At 34.9% G+C, this 21,686-nt stretch overlaps 8 protein-coding genes and 4 non-coding genes across 12 annotated transcripts; 6 read left to right on the top strand and 6 right to left on the bottom strand.

The window, feature by feature from the left end:
• Window positions 1–3,202: 3,202 nt before the first annotated feature.
• LOC124910021 (glycine-rich cell wall structural protein 2-like) lies at window positions 3,203–3,895 on the bottom strand. The gene has a single exon (XM_047450646.1). It carries the CDS (start codon window positions 3,893–3,895, stop codon window positions 3,203–3,205), a length of 693 nt encoding a protein of 230 aa, XP_047306602.1.
• Window positions 3,896–4,661: 766 nt separating this feature from the next.
• On the bottom strand, window positions 4,662–6,008 carry LOC124945390 (protein arginine N-methyltransferase 2). The gene is made up of 3 exons (XM_047485817.1): window positions 5,728–6,008; window positions 5,221–5,616; window positions 4,662–5,131 (listed from the first exon to the last, which is right to left on the bottom strand). Exons 1-3 carry the CDS (start codon window positions 6,002–6,004, stop codon window positions 4,818–4,820), a joined length of 987 nt encoding a protein of 328 aa, XP_047341773.1. The 5' UTR covers window positions 6,005–6,008; the 3' UTR covers window positions 4,662–4,817.
• A 1,350-nt stretch (window positions 6,009–7,358) lies between these two features.
• Window positions 7,359–8,986, top strand: LOC124910505. The gene is made up of 4 exons (XM_047451151.1): window positions 7,359–7,719; window positions 7,785–7,878; window positions 7,948–8,725; window positions 8,824–8,986. Exons 1-4 carry the CDS (start codon window positions 7,643–7,645, stop codon window positions 8,868–8,870), a joined length of 996 nt encoding a protein of 331 aa, XP_047307107.1. The 5' UTR covers window positions 7,359–7,642; the 3' UTR covers window positions 8,871–8,986.
• A 163-nt stretch (window positions 8,987–9,149) lies between these two features.
• On the top strand, window positions 9,150–9,222 carry TRNAE-CUC. Its single transcript has one exon. It is a non-coding gene; the product is annotated as a tRNA-Glu (tRNA).
• Window positions 9,223–9,520: 298 nt separating this feature from the next.
• On the bottom strand, window positions 9,521–9,602 carry TRNAS-GCU. Its single transcript has one exon. It is a non-coding gene; the product is annotated as a tRNA-Ser (tRNA).
• Window positions 9,603–10,324: 722 nt separating this feature from the next.
• Window positions 10,325–10,397, top strand: TRNAE-CUC. The gene has a single exon. It is a non-coding gene; the product is annotated as a tRNA-Glu (tRNA).
• A 427-nt stretch (window positions 10,398–10,824) lies between these two features.
• On the top strand, window positions 10,825–11,854 carry LOC124944448 (probable esterase D14L). The gene has a single exon (XM_047484701.1). The coding sequence runs from the start codon at window positions 10,836–10,838 to the stop codon at window positions 11,655–11,657; it is 822 nt and encodes a 273-aa protein (XP_047340657.1). The 5' UTR covers window positions 10,825–10,835; the 3' UTR covers window positions 11,658–11,854.
• Window positions 11,855–11,894: 40 nt separating this feature from the next.
• On the bottom strand, window positions 11,895–13,346 carry LOC124944449 (protein TRIGALACTOSYLDIACYLGLYCEROL 5, chloroplastic). Its single transcript, XM_047484702.1, has 5 exons — window positions 13,264–13,346; window positions 12,917–12,995; window positions 12,779–12,823; window positions 12,360–12,392; window positions 11,895–12,202 (listed from the first exon to the last, which is right to left on the bottom strand). Exons 2-5 carry the CDS (start codon window positions 12,954–12,956, stop codon window positions 12,033–12,035), a joined length of 288 nt encoding a protein of 95 aa, XP_047340658.1. The 5' UTR covers window positions 12,957–12,995; window positions 13,264–13,346; the 3' UTR covers window positions 11,895–12,032.
• Window positions 13,347–13,449: 103 nt separating this feature from the next.
• On the top strand, window positions 13,450–13,522 carry TRNAE-CUC. Its single transcript has one exon. It is a non-coding gene; the product is annotated as a tRNA-Glu (tRNA).
• Window positions 13,523–13,678: 156 nt separating this feature from the next.
• LOC124945499 lies at window positions 13,679–14,603 on the top strand. Its single transcript, XM_047485944.1, has one exon. It carries the CDS (start codon window positions 13,693–13,695, stop codon window positions 14,584–14,586), a length of 894 nt encoding a protein of 297 aa, XP_047341900.1. The 5' UTR covers window positions 13,679–13,692; the 3' UTR covers window positions 14,587–14,603.
• Window positions 14,604–16,365: 1,762 nt separating this feature from the next.
• On the bottom strand, window positions 16,366–18,749 carry LOC124945498 (metal transporter Nramp2-like). Its single transcript, XM_047485943.1, has 4 exons — window positions 17,920–18,749; window positions 17,718–17,854; window positions 16,990–17,642; window positions 16,366–16,911 (listed from the first exon to the last, which is right to left on the bottom strand). Exons 1-4 carry the CDS (start codon window positions 18,504–18,506, stop codon window positions 16,693–16,695), a joined length of 1,596 nt encoding a protein of 531 aa, XP_047341899.1. The 5' UTR covers window positions 18,507–18,749; the 3' UTR covers window positions 16,366–16,692.
• Window positions 18,750–19,017: 268 nt separating this feature from the next.
• On the bottom strand, window positions 19,018–20,753 carry LOC124946106 (E3 ubiquitin-protein ligase APD2-like). The gene is made up of 7 exons (XM_047486672.1): window positions 20,583–20,753; window positions 20,285–20,511; window positions 20,118–20,217; window positions 19,979–20,038; window positions 19,668–19,885; window positions 19,526–19,595; window positions 19,018–19,451 (listed from the first exon to the last, which is right to left on the bottom strand). Exons 1-7 carry the CDS (start codon window positions 20,707–20,709, stop codon window positions 19,048–19,050), a joined length of 1,206 nt encoding a protein of 401 aa, XP_047342628.1. The 5' UTR covers window positions 20,710–20,753; the 3' UTR covers window positions 19,018–19,047.
• Window positions 20,754–21,686: the final 933 nt, after the last annotated feature.

The raw sequence follows: 21,686 nt of genomic DNA, 5'->3' as shown, positions 1-21,686 counted from the left end.
TAATAGTATATGGTTGAGAACTTGAAAACTTGTTTGTTATAATAAATTGATATTCATGTTAATATATCTATTATCTTTTAAATAGATCCAATTCTGTTATATATTAATAAATAAATATGATATATCAGTTTGGTTATACTGAATAAATCTGTCCGAATGTGGTTTAGAAATATTGGATATAATTAGATTAATTAAATCCATGATTAATAATTTTATTTTATAAAATATTATTGGGACATAAATAGGAGGTTGGAAGAATGGCAGTGGATAAGAAGAATGACTACTCAGACCCGTCCACTTGCCTCAAAAATCAGCCATTCAAACACTTTTTTATTATTATTATTATTTATTTATTTTGAGGAGAGTGAGTTGTTTTTATAAATATATATTAATATTAGATGATAAAAAAATTAATTGAAAAATGAATGAAATGAATTGATTATATATTTGTCTTAACTTCTTACTGAAATTTATGTCATAAATAGAAAATAAAAATAAAGAGAGTAAAAAAAGAAAAAATCAAAACTTCTTCTTCTTGATGCTCATCTTCTTCTTGATTATACGAAAATTTGAAAAAGAAAACATTTAATCATACTGATCAAAACTTTTTTCTTCAATTTTTTTTCATAATTCATCATTTTCGTAATATCTGACATATTAAATGTAGTTAATAAATTCTCTTAAGCATCTAGATATTCAATGTTTTCAAATGTCTCTAATGATAATATTTGAATATATGTAATATTATTTTATACATAAATTTGAGAGTGAATAAACATTCATGGTTAACCTTTGAGTTTCTATATTTATTTTCGATTTTTTTAATGTTTGAAACGAATCATAATTATTTTCTTTTTGTAAGAAAAAAAAAAAAGTTAGTTACCATCCTCTTCAAGATAACGATTCTCCTTTCAACTTATAAAACCTTACACGAATTATTTGATATTTAAGTTGTTCATATTATAATTCATCTGTATTTTTATCTCGTTTAATTATACTCTCGATAAAATATAAGTAAATAAATATAAAATGCACCGTGGCCATTGGCCAAGCCAGGTCACCAAGACGAGAGCAATATTATTATTAAAAGGAAGGTTCTGGATAAACTTCTTTATTTTTTTTTTGAATTTACAGCTGGAACTCACAGATCAATTAATTAATCATTTATAACACTTTTTATATAAAAATAAATAAATAAATAAATAAATGATAATGAAATCTCTACTTAGGAATTTCATGAATTTATTTGTGAACTAAATGAGTGTTTTTTAATAATTAATTAAAATATTCAAATACTTTATTTTATTAACAATAACATTCAATAACCCAAAGAGTTCATCTTATAATAATTTTTTTTCATGGATATATGTTTTCTCCTATATAACATCAGATCAAATAACCTAATATGTGAAAATAGATTTGTATACTGATAAAAAAAAAAAAAAAGATATTAGTGTTTGTCTCCTCTCTCTCTATATATCCTTTTTCTTTTTTTTCGAAATCAGAATTTATTTTATAAAAAAAAAATTAATATTACTCTCTCCATTTAACTTAAGATAATCGAATTTGAAAAAGTGTAAACATTCTCCAAATCCTATATTTTTCAATCTAAATAAAAATATATAGTTAATAAAATGAAAATTACTTAAAATATTAAGATTAAGAAACATGTGAATCTGATTAAAATTGGACAAAATCATTAAAAAAAAATACACATATAAAATAAGATTGAAAGTGAATAACATAGACTTGAATGTAGTAGAAATAGGTATGAGAAGAAGAATATGTATAGTGTCTAGATTTTTCGTAAAATAAAATATCAAAATTAAGCTGAAAAAAGTTGAGATATGTTAGATTTTTATTCAATTTACTTTTTTTAGATTGAAATTTTGTATGTTGCGTTTTGGAGTAGTGCATTAGATTATAATCTTTATTGAAATTCATAAGGTTTGATTTTAAAACTTTTTTTCTCTATTTCATTGAATCATGTGATAATAAATAAAATTAAAACTATTAAGGTTGTAATTTGGGCATATAATAAATACTATTTTTGAGGAAAAATTCACATTAAATGAAGTTAGTAGTGGGTGGCTAGTGAAGGTTACACTAAATGACACACTTGTCAATGGAAACTGTCACATTCAACAAATATTATTTTTTAATTGTTTCTTTTAATTGTTTTTCACTAAATTAAATTTCATTAAGGGCTATCAAAAGGCATAGGCTAGATTGAGAGACAATTAAAAACAAATCACAACCTAAACAAAATAGAAAATTTGAGTAATAAATAACAAAAATAATCTAAATTCTTATTTTACTTGCAATTATTTCTCACTAAAACATGTTCAGTCCTGAAAAATAGAATCCCGTTCAAAAGAAATTTGGTGTTCTACAAAGTTAAAAATATTTATTAATTAATTAAATAACTAATAAGATTATATTTTTTTGGAAATTTGAGACTCACAAAATTGAAAATTTATGCAATTGTACAGGTGTCATTGCTCTATGGCTAGGCCTTTTCACATTTGTTTGAAAAAAAAAACATTATATCTGAAAATAGTTAAGAGTGGAACATTTAACAAATAAATTAATCTGCAATTTAAACTGGTACAAATATAAAATATTAATTAGAAGTAACAATTTCAATTTGAATTGAGTTCAAATTTGATTAAATTCGGATTTAAAATATAATTATTCAAACAAAAATATATTTTGGGTTATATATATATATATATATATATATTCTACAAGCAACTTTTTTTTATATAAATTAATTATTAAATTTTCTGTTTAATTAAAAATAAATTTATAATTTGGACAAATAAAAAATAGATTTATTAATTATTATAGATAAATAATTAGTTAAAAAAATGATTAAGGATGAGATAAAAAATATATATATAAATTTAATTATTTGAACAATATCAAATCTAAGTGGTATTAATCAATATAATTATTTAAGAATAAATATAATTTGAATGATCTATTTTACCCATTTGTCCACCAGTTAGATCAGTCAGCATTCAGAGTTTTGAGTTTTCTTGTTTGATGAGTTCTGAGATAATAATAATATACTTATATAACTTGATTTTATTGCACAATTTCAGGTGAAATTTATACACCCATTATAGCAACTGGTTAATGCAAATATTACATGAATAGAAAACATCACAATCCCAACCAAGAAATGAAATGATCTTAATTAATTCTTGCCTGGAGTTCCATAAGAGCCACCTCCAGACCCCGACCCAGAACCATATCCAGACCCTGAACCAGAACCAGAATTTCCATACCCTCCCCCACCACCACTGCCGCCACCAGACCCTCCCCCACCAGTTCCTCCATTGCCACCACCATAACCTGACCCTGATCCCGACCCATAACCACTTCCTCCACCATTACTTCCCCCCCACCCGTATTCATTGCTCCCTCCACCGCCGCCACCACCACCTCCTCCTCCTCCTCCTCCTGAGCCACCTCCACCACCAAACCCACTGCCACTACCACCACCTGAGCCATACCCATTCCCCACAGAGCCTTGTCCCGAACCACCACCCCCTCCACCTCCAGAACCACCGCCACCTCCACCTCCACCTCCACCGTTCCAACCACCATCATACCCGCCGCCATTGCCATTGCCACCACCCGAACCATATCCATTTCCTCCAGAGCCACCGCCAATGTACCCACCACTACTTCCACCGCCTGAACCATAGCCTCCCCCACCTCCCCCGGGTCCATACCCTCCATAATTAGCATTTCCCCAATAGTTATTCTGGTAACCACCCTTTCCATAATCTTCATAGCTCAACATCCTCCCAACTCTAGCACTCTCAACAGCTATCTCCAAGCAGAGCACAAATAGGAAAAGGAGACTGCAATAAGTCCATCTCATGATTCTCATCATTCCCTTACCTTTCACTGCACTCAATCTTACTTACTCTACTTGGTTCAATTTCATCAAGAAACAAACTCTCTTATTTATAACAACGACAACAACACAAACAAACAAGTGCAAGTGCTCAACAGCTTATTGTTTGCTGGAATTTACTTCCTCTAGCAGCTATGTTCAGAGTGCAATGGAACAAAACAGCTATAATATACCTAGAAGGGACCATGAAGAAACTTATATGGTTAAGAAAGATAAACAATTGCAATTGGTGGTCCGGTCTTCTTATATTCGTTACCCTAGTCTAATTCTATACAACATTATAGTCTGCTGCTAACCAAAGTGACTGGAGATGCAGAAAGCATGCACGCTTGTGAGCTTATTCTGGTGATAAAGAACAATTGCATGACCACTGGGGTGCAAATTGGATGTCTCATTTTGTTTACTTTTACTATGTATTTAACATTATCTGCTTGACTTCACTTGGGATAGTTTTGATCACAGATAATGCCAAGAAAACGATTGAAAACCATATGCAAATTAAGGGGTTTTGGCATAAGAATCTTTTTGACAGTCTTTTGTTTATTGGTTTTTATCTCACTTCTTCAATATTTCCAAATCTTCAATTTAGAAGATAATGAATGAAAGAGGAAGAGGATTAGTAATATATAATATATACAACATATTTGAAAGAAAGTATGTCTTTTATTAAAGCTCTGTTCTAATGGTATTATAAACTCATTCCAGATACACTAAAGCTGGGATTTGAAAATATAAATAACCAAACAATCTGCATCGCATAACAGGAAAAAAAGAAGAAAAGATACCAAGTAATCTCTTCTTACAACAATAAATCTCAACGAAATGGTGGGTGACATTATATAGGAATTTGAGGTTAAACATCAATAAAACAAGTCAATAGTCCACATCATTCAGATTCATCACTAGACTGACAAACAGGAAGATAATAAGTATCCAACTGCCAATACTTGTGTTTGACACCCTCCCAAACTTCTTCCCCCAAACAATCCTTCACTGGTAAAGCTACAAACTGTGTCGAATATCCCAAGCTCTCAAGTTCCAGAGAAACCAACTGACAGTAAACAGTGTGGAAGAAAGCATTACCTCCACATAATCCATTGAAAAATGAATAAACTCCTCCAGGTTTTAGCATAGAAGGAAGATGTTGGTGGAACTCTCTCATATCTTCATAATACTCCCCGTATGTATCGAAAAAAATACCTGAACATAAACATGGCACAAAATATGACTTTCTAGGGATCAAATGAACAACAATAAAGACATGTCATATAGAGGTCCTAGATGCATACCATCATACAAATTCAATTGATGAAGAACATCCTGCCACCGACCAAATATTATCTTGACATTCTCCTTTTCACCCCAACCCAAACGAAGCATCCGCTGATAAACATCTGGATGAGCCTCTACAATTGTGTGTGAAATAGGAGAATATTGTTGAATAGCACTGTCCACAAGACCCATCCCAAAACCAATGTTCAAGATATGACCACCACCCATACTTATAGCTTTTGCATGAGCTTCCATAAGAGGTTTCTCCCATGCCATCATTACAGCCTTACTATTAGAATCCATCAATTTGTCCTCACTAAAAGTAACTCTATCTTCTAAGTAATCTCCATCTGAATCAACAGTGGGTTTTTGTTTTCGCGCAATGGTACCAAGGATAAGCTCAGCTTGAATCCCTATATGCAAAATTAAGAAAAGCATGAGACTTTCAAATCAATTAGAAACAGATAACTAAACAGACATCTTAATTGTTATTAGAAAAAGAAACAGTAAGAATTCATATTCACCAGCATTGAGGAGAACGTTGAAGGCTTCTTCATGAGTGGCTTCCATGGCGAAATCACCGGCGGAGAGGTTGGAAGGAGACAGGGCGTTCCAGGGTGCGCCGGCTTCAAGAAGAAGCTTGACCACTGAAGCATGACCTTGTTTAGCTGCGTGCATCAATGGGGTCATACCTTCATCATCGAAAAAGGAAACATCGGCGCCGGCCTCTATGAGAGTTTTAACCTCGTCGGCGCCGCCTTTCTTGGCGGCGATGCAGAGACGTTCTTCTAGTTTCTCCATTTTCTCTTATTCTTCCGTTTTACGAACAGCAGAAATATTTATTTAAAAGTAAAATAAAAGTTAAATCACTAATGTTTATTTAATGATTCAATTAGGCCCTCTTACTTTATAAAGTATTAGACATCCCCAAAAGTGTTAGTTATTGGAGGCGGATTTAGGTATATTTGATCATTCTAGTAAGTTGGTTGGCTTAATTGACACTCTTATAAGTAAATGGCTATTATTGGACCTTGAGATCAATATACAAGGCCTGTTTAAACCCTTTCCCCACCCAAAAATATACAAAAATACACAAATCAACATAATATTACAAAATATGATTTATTAATTATTTAATAAATAAATGTCTTATATTTTTTATTTAAAAGTGAGTACAATCCCACAATATGTTATATCACTCCAATTTAAGCTTCTTTTTTCAAAGCAAAATTGAATATATAATTTGATCCATTTGGCTTAAAAGAAGTAAGAACTAAAGTTATTCTGGTTAACCGATGCGTTTAATTCATAATTATATTATTATGACAATCGTAGATATTTCATTAGATAAACCATTTGAAGTAGTTGAGAAACTCATTTATCTACTTGAAAATTTCTGTATTTGTTAAAAATTGTTTTTTTGTTTATCATCAGTCAACTGTTTTGTGTTTGCTTTTTTAAAAGGTTTTTTTTTCAATTTTGTTAATGTTTTTGTCGTTTAACTTAAACGACTCTCATTTATATAATTTTGTATGAATCATTTTAAAAAAAATTATCTCTAGTACATAATTTTTCCCATCCTAAAGGAGAGATAACTCCTAAGTAAGGATATTAATGGGGCGGTTCTCATGGGGAATGCATTTACCATTCCCGTTTGGTTTTATTTTAGGGAATTTTTTAATATCATCCCCGCCCCATTTGATTTCGGGAAATCATCGCAAGACACCGTTTATAAAAATATTTTTTTTAAAACCAAATATTATACAATATAATTATATAAACAAAAATTTTAATATAATATATATTTTAATATATTAAAATTTTTATATTATTATAAAAAAAATTAATTTACTACCCTTATAAAATATATATTGATGATTTTATATATTTAATTGTGTTTATAGTATTTGATGTGACATCAAAACATTGACACAAATATTATCCTCGTTTCATTCCAGTTCGGTTTCAAAGAAAAAACGGCCAAATAAAACAATTCAATTTAATTTTCGTTGAGTAATTTCAAATTGTCAGCTTACCGCTTGAGTTGAGAAGTAATTCATTTAGTTATTTAAAAATAATTGATTGTTTTGAATTCAAATATATATTATACAATTGAACATAGTTAAGACCGTTTACTCTCCTTGTTCTTCTACCTCACCATAGGTTTTTCTGAGATTGTTTAAAATAGCAAAATTGGGTGAGAGCTGGTAAGGGGAATGTTTCTAAATTCCAATGATGGCTAAAGAAAAGAAAGGTGATAGATTTAGTGGCTGAAATTTGACTCATCAACAAACCCATTTCAATCTTTGCACAAACCCATTTGAATCTTTGCACAATCCCATCCCAAACCCTGACCTAAAGGAGGGTTTCATCAACTTCCTTCCTTCTCCCTTAAAACATTCATCAACTCTCTATCACGTTCACCATTTCTCTTCAATTATGACATCCCTTTTGGAACGATGGGAAAAAGATCCCTTCTTTTCCGCTGCAGAAGAGGTCCAGGAATCAGCCGACAGGTACCCATCTCATTTGAAATTCAACGTTTTTTCTAACCTTCATTTAAACCCATTGTATTGTAAAGGATGGAATCCATCTTTCGTATGTGGAACAAAGATTCCCCAGACGACCAACTTCGTAGAGACCTTCAAACCGCCCTTGGCACCACTAAATGGCAGGTCAGCAATATTTTGATTTGATTTATAATTACAATCATTAAATTGATAACCGTTTATTAAAAACACCAGTTAGAGGAATTTCAAAGGGCGACTATGTCAAGTTACAACACTAATTCAGCCGATGATGCAAAAACCAGACATAAAGAATTTGTCGTTGCAATAGAAGCCAACATTTCAAGAATTAAAACATCCTTAAACGAAACAACTACATCCAATGGCAAACCTCCACTTCCATGGGTCCGATTAGACGAAGGTGAAAGAGATGAACTCGCAGTGTTTCTTTCAGGAGCACCTATACAAGTTGAGAAAACATCAACAAGGTTTCATGTTATAGGAGAACAACCTTCATCAGATAACCCTCAAGAAATTGAACCAAATGGGACCTCAAAGAACACACGCCATTCAGTTCAGTGGAATCCATCTGAGGCTAGAGATCAGGAAAAACAGCTTTCTGGACATAGAAGGGCAGCTAGTGCAAATGCTGACATTGGTTCGTTCAAGATATCAGTATCGGATCCTGATCACAATGTTCATCTCCTATCTTCAAACTCGAATCAGGGTCTTGGAACAGTTAATGGAATGGAGGCTGCGTCTAGTTTCAGTTGTTCCAAGAAAAACGCATATAGGAAAATTAAGGTTTGTGATCGAGGTGGACAAGAACAATTGAATGGAGGTTGTTGTTACGAGAGAAGCAAGAGTTGTCTAAACGGTTGTGATGATTGCGATAAACATATATATGGTTGGTATGGAGCTGTTAGAAGATTAATTCAAAGGTCTCAATATCAAGTACAGTATTGTCGCCCAATTCAGATCATCATTTGGTCTCTTCTTCTTATCTGCTTGATTAGTGAGTTTCCTTTCTTTTCTTTTCCTTTTCTTTCTTTTGAATTCATTGATAACCTTTCTTTATGACTTATGCCATGATTTGTAATGTTTTTTCTGCAGTTTTGTTGGTATTAACTGTAATCTTAGGAATATCGCGAAACAATTAAATGGTCCAAATCCAGTGGGGGCGACATTTTTCTGTGTAAAAAATAGATATTTGTTTTGATCTTTTGAAAGTTTGTGTATGTTAATGTTTATTGTATAGATAGAACATTCTTTTGAACCTTATAATAGTTAGAAAGTTTTGGAATGTAAATGTATATGATAATAACTTCCATTTACATCATATATATTTAATTATTTATCATGAAAAAGAATTCATTTTTTTCTTGTTCTAGGGCTCACCAAACTTATTATTAGTATTATTTTGTTGAACACAAACAAAATCCGTTGTAGTCTAGTTGGTCAGGATATTCGGCTCTCACCCGAAAGACCCGGGTTCGATTCCCGGCAACGGAATCTTTTTTGTATTTGAGTGTTCTTTCTGTCACTTTTAAGTCATTTTCGGAATCTTTTTTGTATTTGAGTGTTCTTTCTGTCAGGTTTAAGTCTTTTTCTTTTATACAGTTTCATCTACAAGAATATGATACAATGGATCATCAAATGAATATGATGATATTCTATTGAGCTTTTCACTTGAAAAGGGTTTAGGAGCTCGAATAAAAGTAGTAAATAGAAGAAATCATGGACATATATAAGCATAACATGATTGTTGGTTTTCAGCATATATGTTCAAAACAATAGTAGACAAAATAAACGTCGCCTGAGAGATTCGAACTCTCGCGGGGAAACCCCATGTACTTAGCAGGCACACGCCTTAACCACTCGGCCAAAGCGACTTTGTTCAAAATTCATTCGCCTATCAACTTATTCGAGTAGATGTTTGAGTTAAAAGTACATTGTTCTAAGTTTTGTTATGCTTTGAAATTGAAAACTCCAAGCATGATCAAGTGACACTAACATCCTAATCATTTTCAACAACATTCAAAAAAAAAAAAATGCTCGTAAGAAAACCCATGTACTTAGAACGCACACACCTTAACCGCTCGACCAAAGTACATTATTTTAAGTTTTGTTATGATTTGAAATTGGAAAGTTCAAGCATGATGATCAAGTGACACTAACATCCTAATTATTTTCAAGAACATTCAAACTATATTCGACAAAATAACTGTAAATGGGAAACTCATTCGCCTACAAAATTTTTGGAGGAGATGTTGAATAAAGAGTAGGGTACATTGTTCTAAGTTTTGTTATGCTTTGAAATTAGAAAGTACACTAACATCCTAATCATTTTCAAGAACATTCAAACCAATATTTAACAAAATAAACGTCGTTGCCTGAGATATTTGAACTCTGGAAAACCCATATGCTTAGCAAGCATACACCTTAACCATTCAGCCCAAGTGACTTTGTCTAGTTTAATAATCCAACGTCCAAAACAATATTGTCTGTAATTAATTAACAGATTTCTCCTTTGTTATACAAAAATTATATTAAACAAATAAGATAATCAAATAAGAAGACGTAAGAAAGAAAATGATGAGATTAGAAATCAAAATCCGTTGTAGTCTAGTTGGTCAGGATATTCGGCTCTCACCCGAAAGACCCGGGTTCGATTCCCGGCAACGGAATATTATTTTGTATTTTTTTGATTTTACTAAGGATAAATTTGTTTCATACTCTCATTAAAACTAGTTTCAACATTCATTGAATGAACCTTATAGAATCAAAGCCATCCATGTAGAATTGAAGTGGATTTTTGCAATTTGATAAAATAATAATATTTTCTTTTGTGGGGTTTGGGGCCTTTGGGGGAAGATGCATTGAGCATATTTATACTCAAAAGGAGCTCTATATGTATTTGAAGAAATGCATAAAGCAAAAGGATAAAAGGTTAAGAAATTCAGAATCAAAAGATGGTATCCATTGAGCATCAAAGTGATCAACCCCACAAGAAAATGAGTTAAAAACAACCAATAAATCGATTCATATTCCATCTTATCCCCACTTACTTAAGCCATCCGGTAGTAAGATTTTTTTTCCAACAAACAAAGAAAAAAGAGGAGGAAATGGGAACTTTGGAGAGCGCTCTCAACGTGAGGGTGTTGGGGAGTTCGGAAAAGAAGAATGCAGTGGTGGTGCTTGCCCATGGCTTTGGCACGGACCAGTCTGTATGGAAGCACCTGGTCCCTCACCTCCTGGAGGACTATTGTGTCGTTCTTTACGATAACATGGGCTCAGGACCAACTAACCCCGACTACTTTGACTTCAACCGCTATGCAACCCTCCAGGGCTATGCATTGGATTTGCTTTCCATCTTAGAAGATCTAGCCATTTCCTCCTGCATCTTTGTGGGACACTCTGTTTCTGGTAATGTCGGTATGTTAGCTTCCATTGCTCGCCCAGATCTTTTCCATAAGCTACTGACCATCAACACTTCTCCAAGATACTTGAATGATGATGCATCAGATTACTATGGAGGATTCGAGAAAGAAGATGTCCAGCAGCTCATTGATGCCATGACAGATAACTTCAAGGCGTGGTGTGCTGGCTTTGCTCCCCTGCTCGTAGGAGGTGACATGGATTCTGTTGCTGTGCAGGAATTCAGCCGTACACTTTTCAATGTCAGGCCGGATATAGCTCTATGTGTGGTCAAGTCTATATTCTATTGTGATCTTAGATCACTTATGGGGCTTGTGACTGTCCCCTTTCACATTATACAGTGCAGCAAAGACTTGGCTGTGCCTGTTCAAGTTGCGGAATATCTCAACAACAACACGGGTGGGAAATCCGTGGTTGAGATTATGGCACTCGATGGCCATCTTCCCCAACTCAGCTCGCCGGAAGTGGCTATTACAGTAATCCTCCGACACATTCAATTAGACATATGAACTTAAGAGGTTCACGTCTCAAAGTTCAAAGTTCGATTCCCACTTAAAGCTGGCAGCACCTTAATTCAAGTTGAGGAGCAATGGGATGTTCTGATAGCCTCCTCCTCCGCCATGGAGAAAACCCCTAGTCTAAGAATAATAAAAAAAATAAAAGAATGTCCTCAATCTTCACATGTACTATTAACTATCTATTTCAATTTTCATGTAATGAATTTTTGAGCTACATGGAACTGATAATAATAATAATAATAAACCTTAAGATTGCAAATCGGTTGTCAAACATAAAGAAAGGGATGTAGTTTGCTTGTTTGTCAAAAGAAGATACCACTCACCACATACTCTACAGTCTAAGATACATTTCCCTATGCACCCAAATTAATTATGAGTAGGATGAACCTTTTGAGAGTCTTTGGCTGTTTCTAAGGTCTCTTTGTTAGGCATACTCCAATCCACACCTTGAAATGTAACATTGGTGGATCTGTATTGGCTCCCATAAGCTGCACCAAATCCCCAACCTAGCCCAAGTCCAACTCCACAGCCTCCACCTTTCAATAACACCATAATCTCACCAGTTAACCACTTGGGAGAAAAGATGAGTAGCCATCAACAATGATAAAACAACTCATTTTCTGCACTTCCATTACGATGTTAATAAATATAATAAAACAATTAGGTGTTTTCTTAGATTGGCATATCGCTCACCTGCTCCAAGGCCCAAGAAACTTAAAGGCATGCCTGCATCAAATGAATATCATGAATTAGCAACACTTGAGCTTTTCACTAGATTACACAGTGCATATAGAAAATGGTTTGGGAGCTCGAATAAAGTAGTATACAGAAGAAATCATGGACATATATATAAGCATATGGGGTTTAACATGATTGATATTTTTCATCAAAATTCTTTGCCTTTCTGGAAACAGTTACTGTCAGCTAAAAGCATTTCAATCAATCATTTATTTTATGTTGGCGTATCCTAACTAGATCACCCCCAACAACCACACTCTTATACGAGTAACAATGAATTTGTTTCTTAAATTTATACTACGAATTCAAGGAAAGAACTAGTCACACTTTTATACCAAATGATTTAATATCATCAACATGAAACAACTACAAACCTCCAAATCCCCAACCTATTCCAAAACCACAGCCGACGCCAAGTCCTAAAAAAGACTCCAGAAAACACATCATAAATCATCATAGGCAATTATATCCCATAAGCAAAATTTAAAACAAAAACTGATCCGAAAATTTACCGAATCCAACCCCAACTCCGTCAAAATTGGTGATAACCATAGCTGCTTCAGGTAGCAAGTTGACTATTGCACTGATTAACTGGAAATTATATATAAAAAAAACATCTTAACTGTAACCCATCTTTACATGTACATACATCATTTCTCAATCAACACTTCCAATTCAAAATCTCAAATTCCAATATCCCCAACTCATCATAGCATTTCTATTACATAATCCATCCAACAGTTAAGCAAATCCATAGATTTCAATCATTCAAATACATCTACAAAACTATCTCCAATCCCTATACATGATTTCTAGGTTATCTATCATAGCATATATAATCTAATACAAGAAGCCTTACAAGAAACTGAATCCAGACAAGCTTGCTCCAGTCGCTATCGAATAGAGAAGAAGATCGATTGAGATTGGTAGCTCCTCTTACTGATATTATCCTCTGGACTCCGAAATTGTATAATCGGGTCGGGTAACAAAAAAGAAGTTTGTTTGGTTTTGATTATATAGTTCAATCTATATAAACTAAACAAAATCCGTTGTAGTCTAGTCGGTCAGGATATTCGGCTCTCACCCGAAAGACCCGGGTTCGATTCCCGGCAACGGAATTCTTTTTATATTTTTTTCAAAAAAAAGCAAATCTTGACCAGCTTTGAAAAGGAAAAGAGACAGGTTTAAAGTGAAGGAAAACCCATAAACAATCGAACTAGATTCCTTTCTTCTTACATATTACATTCAACTTCCACCCTTGTTTTGATGTTCAATTGTCACTAAAACCATGTCAGGCCTTGTCTGGTTACTAATCTCACTCCATACCCTGTTCTCATCTGCACCAAAAACCTATGCCAATCCCATATCCTGTCGAACCTATTGTGGGAACCTTACAATCAGTTACCCATTCGCCCTCCAACAAGGCTGTGGCCATCCAGGATTCCGTGACCTCTTATTCTGCATAAACGATGTCCTCATGTTCCACATAAGTTCTGGTTCATACAGAGTCCTTGACATAGACTACGCTTACAAATCTCTAACATTACACGATCCCCACCTTTCAACTTGCGAATCAATCACCCTAGGCCAACGTGGAAACGGGTTTGTGGTCGAGGAATGGCGGGTACCTTACTTGACTCCATCTGGGGACAATGTTTTCATGCTATTGGGTTGCTCGGCCAAGTCCCCACTTTTTCAAGGATTCCCCGGAAAGCATTTACCTTGTAGGAATGTTTCAGGAATGGGATGTGAAGAGTACTATGGTTGTTCTGCGTGGACTAGCCGACAAGGATTGTGGCCTTCGGCTTCGGAGTGTTGTGCGGTTCCTTATGGTGCGATTAAGGCTGTGAATCTTACGAAACTTGATTGTCAAGGGTATAGTAGTGTTTATAACTTGGCTCCGGTTAGAGTGATGGGGCCTGATGAGTGGACGTATGGGATACGGGTTGGTTATTCGATGCAGGGGAATGAAGTGTTTTGTCGTGGGTGTGAATCGAGTGGGGGAGTTTGTGGGTATGAAATGGGTACGGTTAGTGAGGTTTGTATTTGTTCGGCTGCGAATTCTACAGTGAATTGTGAGAAGCCAGTGTTGGAATTGAACAGGGCACAGACCCATTTCAAAGACAATTGGGTCGTTGCAGTTTTACTTTTACTTCTATCTCTTTTACCATTTCATATTTGAAAACTGTTTTTTGTTTTTGCTGCATATTTTAGGTAATTATTGTATGGCTTTCCATTTCTTTTATAAACATAAACTTGTTTTTAGTTTTGTTGAGTGGTCGGGACTTTTCTACATGTGCGAGTGATGTTGTGCACATCGGTTCGAATATCTCGTCAAATTTGTTTATCTAATTCCTAAGGAATTTTTTATATTTATTTCTTACTAGATTTAGTATATTATTATAACTCCAAAATTACTCTTGAAGAGTTAGTTACAAAAACATGTTGCTTCTGAATTTTCTATCAATTAATTATTGGATAATGTGTTATTTTTTTTTTTTGAGAAGTTAACAAAAACACGTAGATGTTGGATATATAGTTGGCCCGTACATTTGGATTGCCCAGATCCCATAAATGAATATATATTTTTAATTTGACTCAAAAATAGAATAGAAATAAAAAGTGAGAATGAGAAAAAGAAACAGAGGGTAAGAAAGAAAAAATGAGAAAAAATATATTTTGTTTGAGGCCATTGGGCTGCCCAGGGCATGGGTATGTGATAACTAACTGTGGAGTGGGTTTACTGTATATCGATTATGAATGTGGGTTTGTTAGGCTTACTATTGGATCGGCTCTGTATATTGATTATGAATGTGGGTTTGCTAGGCTTACTCATGGGCCTGCTATGTATATCGATTATGAATGTACAGCTTCAAAGGAGACGGAGAATTGTCTCAATCTCTATTGTGCATTGGACACAATGGATTAATGCGGGAAGACTGCCGAGAAGGCAAGAAGCCCAATTGCAAGATATTCTGAGTGTGCCGTTATGGTTCACAAGACAAAAGATAAAATGGTGTCTTTGTGCGACCACACGACATTGTGTCAGTTATCAATCTATGAGCTCGAAGTACATCCCAAACTTTGCTTTGCGGGAACAAGATTTATCGTCCTCTTCAATGTCTTCCTACTTTCAATCTAGCATAAGGTTTGTAACCTTCTAATTATTATATTGCGAGACTCTACTTTGAGGAATTTTGATTGATATTCGAACAGCTTGTGCCAAAATATCTCGTCCATCCCCCTAGTATTCAATTACTTTTTCAGCATATATTCATTACCATGACATTTTGTCCGAGATAAGACTTGTCCTTATCCAGCCGCTGGACTTCGAATCTCGAATTTGTTTCCTGTTAATGACCCAAAAATGGGTGACAAGAGAGCCTTGTTCCATTCAATACAGTTTTTTATGTCAATTTCAGCCTCTTCTTTTGACTTACAAGCGTCTAGTCATTCGACTTTTTTGCCACCGACAAACATGTCTCATAAGAAATAACTCATAACTAACTCTTTCATAACATTTTTGGGTAAGATAAAGTTGGCAACAAATGTGTGTTTGGAGCAGGATAAAACAGAAATAATCCAGCTCCGTTCATATAAGGTTGAAACATCGATACCCCATTCAACTTAATGGTGGGCCGAAACAAAAGTCAAAATATTGGTGCTTACCTTTTTTCCATTTTGGTATGTATGCATTGTGCATCAAGTCAACCCTAGTACAAGAATGTGGTATAAATGCATTATGGCTGCTAGTTTGCTTGCTCCCCATTAGTACAAAAAGAAAAATAAGATTCCATTTGCTAATGTGGGGTTTTGAGTTGATAAAAGAGTCTCCAACTTACACTAACTGGTTTGAATAGGTAAGGTATTACAGAACTGCATAACATAAAATTTAAAAAATATTTGTCCCCAAATTGGGGCTATCAGTAACAGACACTATTTTTATTGTTCATAACTTTATAGAAAAAAAATATATATGAAGAGTGATAGGAAAAATCATTTTGGGTCCTTAGTTTAGCTTATACAAGAAAGAGTTACTATCTGTGTACAACTTAAGCTAGTTTGCTAAAGCTGCTTTAAGAAGAATATAGAATCCCATAGCACAAACCAAAATAAAAACTTATCTGAATCTCCATTCTGATCAGCACAGTTAGTCATATATCTTCAAGATGGCACACATTTGATTTTTGAGGTTATAGAAGACTTCACACCGATAAAAGAATCATTTGTTTTGCTTTGCTTCTTCTTCAATTAGCTAAACTGATGATTGGTGCTGATTCCATTATTATTATCTTGTGGAGAAAGCTCTGGTCCTTGCAAGTTCAAACCATGTAAATGGAAGACATTCACCGTGTATAATCAAGTACAGTATGAATGCCATGTATGCACCAGTTCCTATTAACACAGCAAACCCGAACAGAAAACCATTCACTTCAGAAACTATGAAATCCATTAATAGATACCCATTGATTACTATCACAAGACCAGCTACCGTCCAAGCAAGCCTCTGCAACACAAAATCTGTGTAAGAGAAATATATAGAAAACAGTTAAATCGTATTACACAAAAAATGAATAAATCACACCTCCATAACAGGTCCAATCTTAAAGACTCCCATGACATGTTCATTGGACACTAAAGTAAGAAGTGGGATCAATGCAAACGGAATCTGAACAGACTGAAGCACGTTTAGCCACTCGTTTAATATATCCAGAGATGCCTCCGACTTGTTAAAGACAAGAGCCACGATCATCGTTGGTACAATAGCACAACCTCTCGTGATCAAAGCCCTCAACCACTTTCTGAGTTTGAGATTTAGAAATCCCCCCATTATGAACTGTCCTGCATAAGTTCCAGTAATGGTACTGCTTTGGCCGGCAGCTAATAACCCAATTCCCCAAATGTATAGAATTGGAAATAACCCTCCTCCATATTTCTCTTCAAGATATTGTCCTGCATTCACTAGGCCTATGTAGTTGGCTTGTTTTGAGCCATAGAATCCTTTTGCAAAGACAGTCGTGACAAACATATTGATCATTAATGAGATAAAAAGAGCCAAAGAGGATTCAATTGTGTAATAGTTTAGCGCCTCTTGTACACGCCCTTTCTTGTTTGTTTCGATCTCTCTTGACTGTACTAAAGCAGAGTGAAGAAATACATTATGGGGCATGATTACACATCCTACCACTCCTACAGCCTGCCTAATTGTTTTAGAACTCAACTTCGGAACTAAAAGCCCTGGAAACGAAAAAAAGTTGCAGACTTAGTACTCTTCAATTACAAACTATGGGTATAGAAAATCAAGTTTCTAACCTATTATAAGTTGTTTCCCACTTGGTTTGGCGTCAGCAAACATCCAGGCAAAGGATAATCCCATAGTTGCTATAAGAACTGCAAAAACAGCTTCCAGTTTCCTAACTCCATAGTTTTCCAGAAACAAAAAGAAGAAACTGTATTGCATTTGATCAGTACCATGTTCAGATACATAAGTAAACACTAATGCAAAAGTACTTACCAATCGGAAGCTGTGATTACAACACCAGCCCAAATAGGCAAAAGACCGCGACTTAGAATCTGAATTGCAATTGCACTACCAATCACCTCTTGAATATCAGCTCCGATCAATGCAATCTCCGCCATGAACCATAACAGAAGCGACGCCCATTGAGGATACTCTTCCCGGCAAAGCTCCGCCAAGTTCCGCCCAGTGGCGACGCCGACTCTAGCCGACAATAGTTGGATCAGCAACCCCATTGCAGTCGCCCACATCAATAGCCAAAGCAACGAATACCCAGCTATTGCTCCAGCCTGTAGATCTCCCTCTAGATTCCCCGGATCCAGAAACGCAATACTCATCAGAAACCCTGGACCCATAAACATCCACAACTTTTTCCACGAGAACGGCGGTACAACCGAATGATCCACAGCTTCAATCGAATCGAATTCGATAATTGCTACTTTCTCTCTCGATTGGTACGCCACTTCATCATCGTCGTCAACCGGATGCGTCGTCGACGGTGGCGATTGCTCAGGAAGGAGACGATTTGCTTCGTCATCTCGAGTATCGACGTTTGTTTCGTCGCTGTTTGTCCCTCCCATCATCGAATTATCACTGGGTATTGCGACGGCGGCACTGTAACTGTAAGTGATTCTCGTTTCTTCCGGTCAGAGAGAAAGCGGCGGAAAGAGGCTCGAATCAAGCCCGTCGCCGGATGCAATTTATACCTAGAGAAAGAGAAGATCACCCAGTACTACGAAGGCAATCTGCGATTAGCGATTATCAAATAAACGCGTAAAATTCCATGGAAAGTAACTCGAGTTCAAGCTGGAAATGGAGGTGTCAATTTCAATTTTGTCCTGGATCCGGATAAAGAACCTATTTTTATATTTTCAATTTTTTCATTTTTTTTGACCATTTTAGGAAACAAAACTATATTAGTTTTTATACATTTTATCCCCTCGGTTCGCGAGCAAAATAATAAATAAATTAATTAACCATGAGAACATAAATAAGTCAATCTATTGAGACTTTGAGTTATATTCTATTGGATTTATCCAAAAACTCACAAGAATTAAAATCAAGGCAATATACAAACCATCACAAAAAATAGAGGATACAAGAAAACCCTAAAAATATTGGAGGCTAAGGAATAATCAACTTCCTTACTTTATGAATCATCCTTCGACAAATCGGGCAAACCCTAGTATCGCTCTCTGTTATTCTCTTAGCGCATTCATAACACGTAGCGCAATGACCACACGGAACGAAAAAACAATCGCGAGCCATGTCATAACAAATCACGCATATTTTTCCATCGTACAAGTCTTCTGAAGAGCTACTACTACATGTAGATGATCCCGACTCCTCTTCTAATTCTTTGTTTCCTCTAGTCCCGTAAGGAAGTCTATACGACTTTTGATGATCGGGTATCAAAGGATCTGTTTCGCTTGCATTTATATTATTTCCATTAGTATGTATTGTTTCCTCCTCTTCTTGATATGCTCCAATGTATTTCGCTATTAACAATACCATTAACGCCATAAATCCTACACGAAAATTATTAAAACATCAAACTCAAGCAACCAAACCACTTATTTATTTATTTTAAATAATTAGTTACCTAGAATGACTGCATAGGATAGTATTCTAGGAATGAAAGACAAATCAATGTACCATTCAACTATATCTCCCTGCAAGTTTAGTTAAAGACAAAGTCATTCAAGTAAAACTAGTTAATACATGACAATATTATCAAAACTAACATTATTTGGAGTGGTCACGAGGATGAACTGGTTACTCGGGAAGAGAAGATCAATGCTACACGATCCATTCAACGTGGAGCAAACGCTATTATTTCCTTTTGACGTATCGTACATTTTGGATGTAACATTCATATTCAATCCAATGATGATGCTTCTAGGATTTGCATTTATTATTCCAACATAGTACTTGTCATCTTCTTCAATGTGATACTCGGCTTCTTTAACCACCACCACATGTGTATAATTTATTCATCATCCATTCTATATATATTTATAGTAATAATGTTGTGAAGTGGATAAAATTAACACACCAGTTTCCTTTGATGTTGAAGACGACATAGTTGGGTTCATAATCTCCTGGTTTCTGTCACCTGTTATAATTTACAATAGTAATAATGGGTAACTATTGTTTTACTAAAACAATTGCAAAGTAAAAAAGAAATATAAAACCTTTAGTCAAAGAAACATGAAGATGATCCAAAATGGTAGATTGATCAACTTCCCATCTAATTTGAATTGTGGAGTCTTTGTTTAACCACAAAGATATTCCCTAGAGAATTAATTCATTCATTAATTCATTAAATTAGAGATGAATAATTAGTAATTGAATTAATTACCTTGCGGGCATAAGAAGCTACAATTAAATATTTGGAGACATTCCAATTAGATTCAAAGGTTAATTCAGGCTTCTGGAAGAATCCATAAACCGACACCCCTGTCTTCCCTCCGTCTTTGACTTGAACTTGGCTCACGAAAAGGGAGTTGGCGTCGAGTAGACACGATGAGTTGGGTCCGACCACCAGTCGATGGTCGGCGAAATACCCATATCTTATGGTCACGGAAACTGCAAATTAATTATGAATTAGGGAATAAGGAAAAGATTGGTCTATGAAAAGAGTAAAGGTTATAACATGCCGCAGATCCAGATTGTGAGAGGAGCAAGCAGGCGAGCTAATGATTCCTGCCACCGCATTGTCTGGAAGTTGTGGTTGCTCCTCCATGGCGCCGCCGTGGACGGGGATACAGCCGAATAACGAGACATTTACGAGAGATGGAGATGAGAGGAATGGGAATTAAGAATGGTAGATTTTGGGAGGGAATGTATAGTGTGAAGGTTGGGTTTAAGTATATGTCTGTCTATCAGTCTAACCACCACTACCAGTGTCTGTTTGGTTTTTAAGGAATGTTAGGTGACAAGTTCTATTCCCCAAGTCCTAAATGTCTTTAATAATGAATCAACTACTAATTAATGCCTGCTTCGGGTTATTTGGTTGGGTTTTAGTTTTCATAAAAAATACTTAGAGAAATATAAAATTATAAAAATATATTTGACCTTAGGCTCGACTAGGGATCACAATTAAAGTAGGGTTCGAGTTGACAAGTTAGCGGATTGAGCGATACTAATCTGAAACTAATTTGTTTACCAATTTGGATAAAAATCTCTAACATAAACCTAAGAGGTTTAATTGTAATTAATCCGAACATGACTTAATTAATCAAACTCAACTCGATTGAATTAATTTAAGATCTCTTTATTTCATATTAAAATGATATTAATACAAAATAACAATGAAACTAAATTACAAATTCGTTTACAAAAATCCCTAAAAAAAATAATAAGTGAGTAAGAAAAGTTAAACACAAAATCCTACAAAAGATTATGGGTTCGAGCTCGTCAGACGACAAGTTCCGTTCGTTTGGTCAATTGGTTAAGTGTATTTAGATTATGGGTTCGAGCTCGTCAGACGACAAGTTTCGTTCGTTTGGTCAATTGGTTAAGTGTATTTACAGGTTATGTATTTAACACGCAGTGATTAATCGTACACCGAAAGAGAAGTGAAACTCAACGTTCTAAAAAAAAATTAAAAAAAAAATTATTAACAGGTTGACGGGTCTACTTTTATTATTTCAGGTCGGCCTAATTTTAACGGTTTATTAACTATGTTAAACGGGCCGACCTAATTTCAACTCACCAAAAAATAATGATCATTTCGAATCGATAGTGTTTTTGTGTGGAGC

This window comes from Impatiens glandulifera, chromosome 7, assembly GCF_907164915.1.
Source record: "Impatiens glandulifera chromosome 7, dImpGla2.1, whole genome shotgun sequence".
In the NCBI taxonomy this organism is placed as follows: Eukaryota; Viridiplantae; Streptophyta; class Magnoliopsida; order Ericales; family Balsaminaceae; genus Impatiens; species Impatiens glandulifera.
This window is presented reverse-complemented; position numbering and strand designations above follow the sequence as displayed.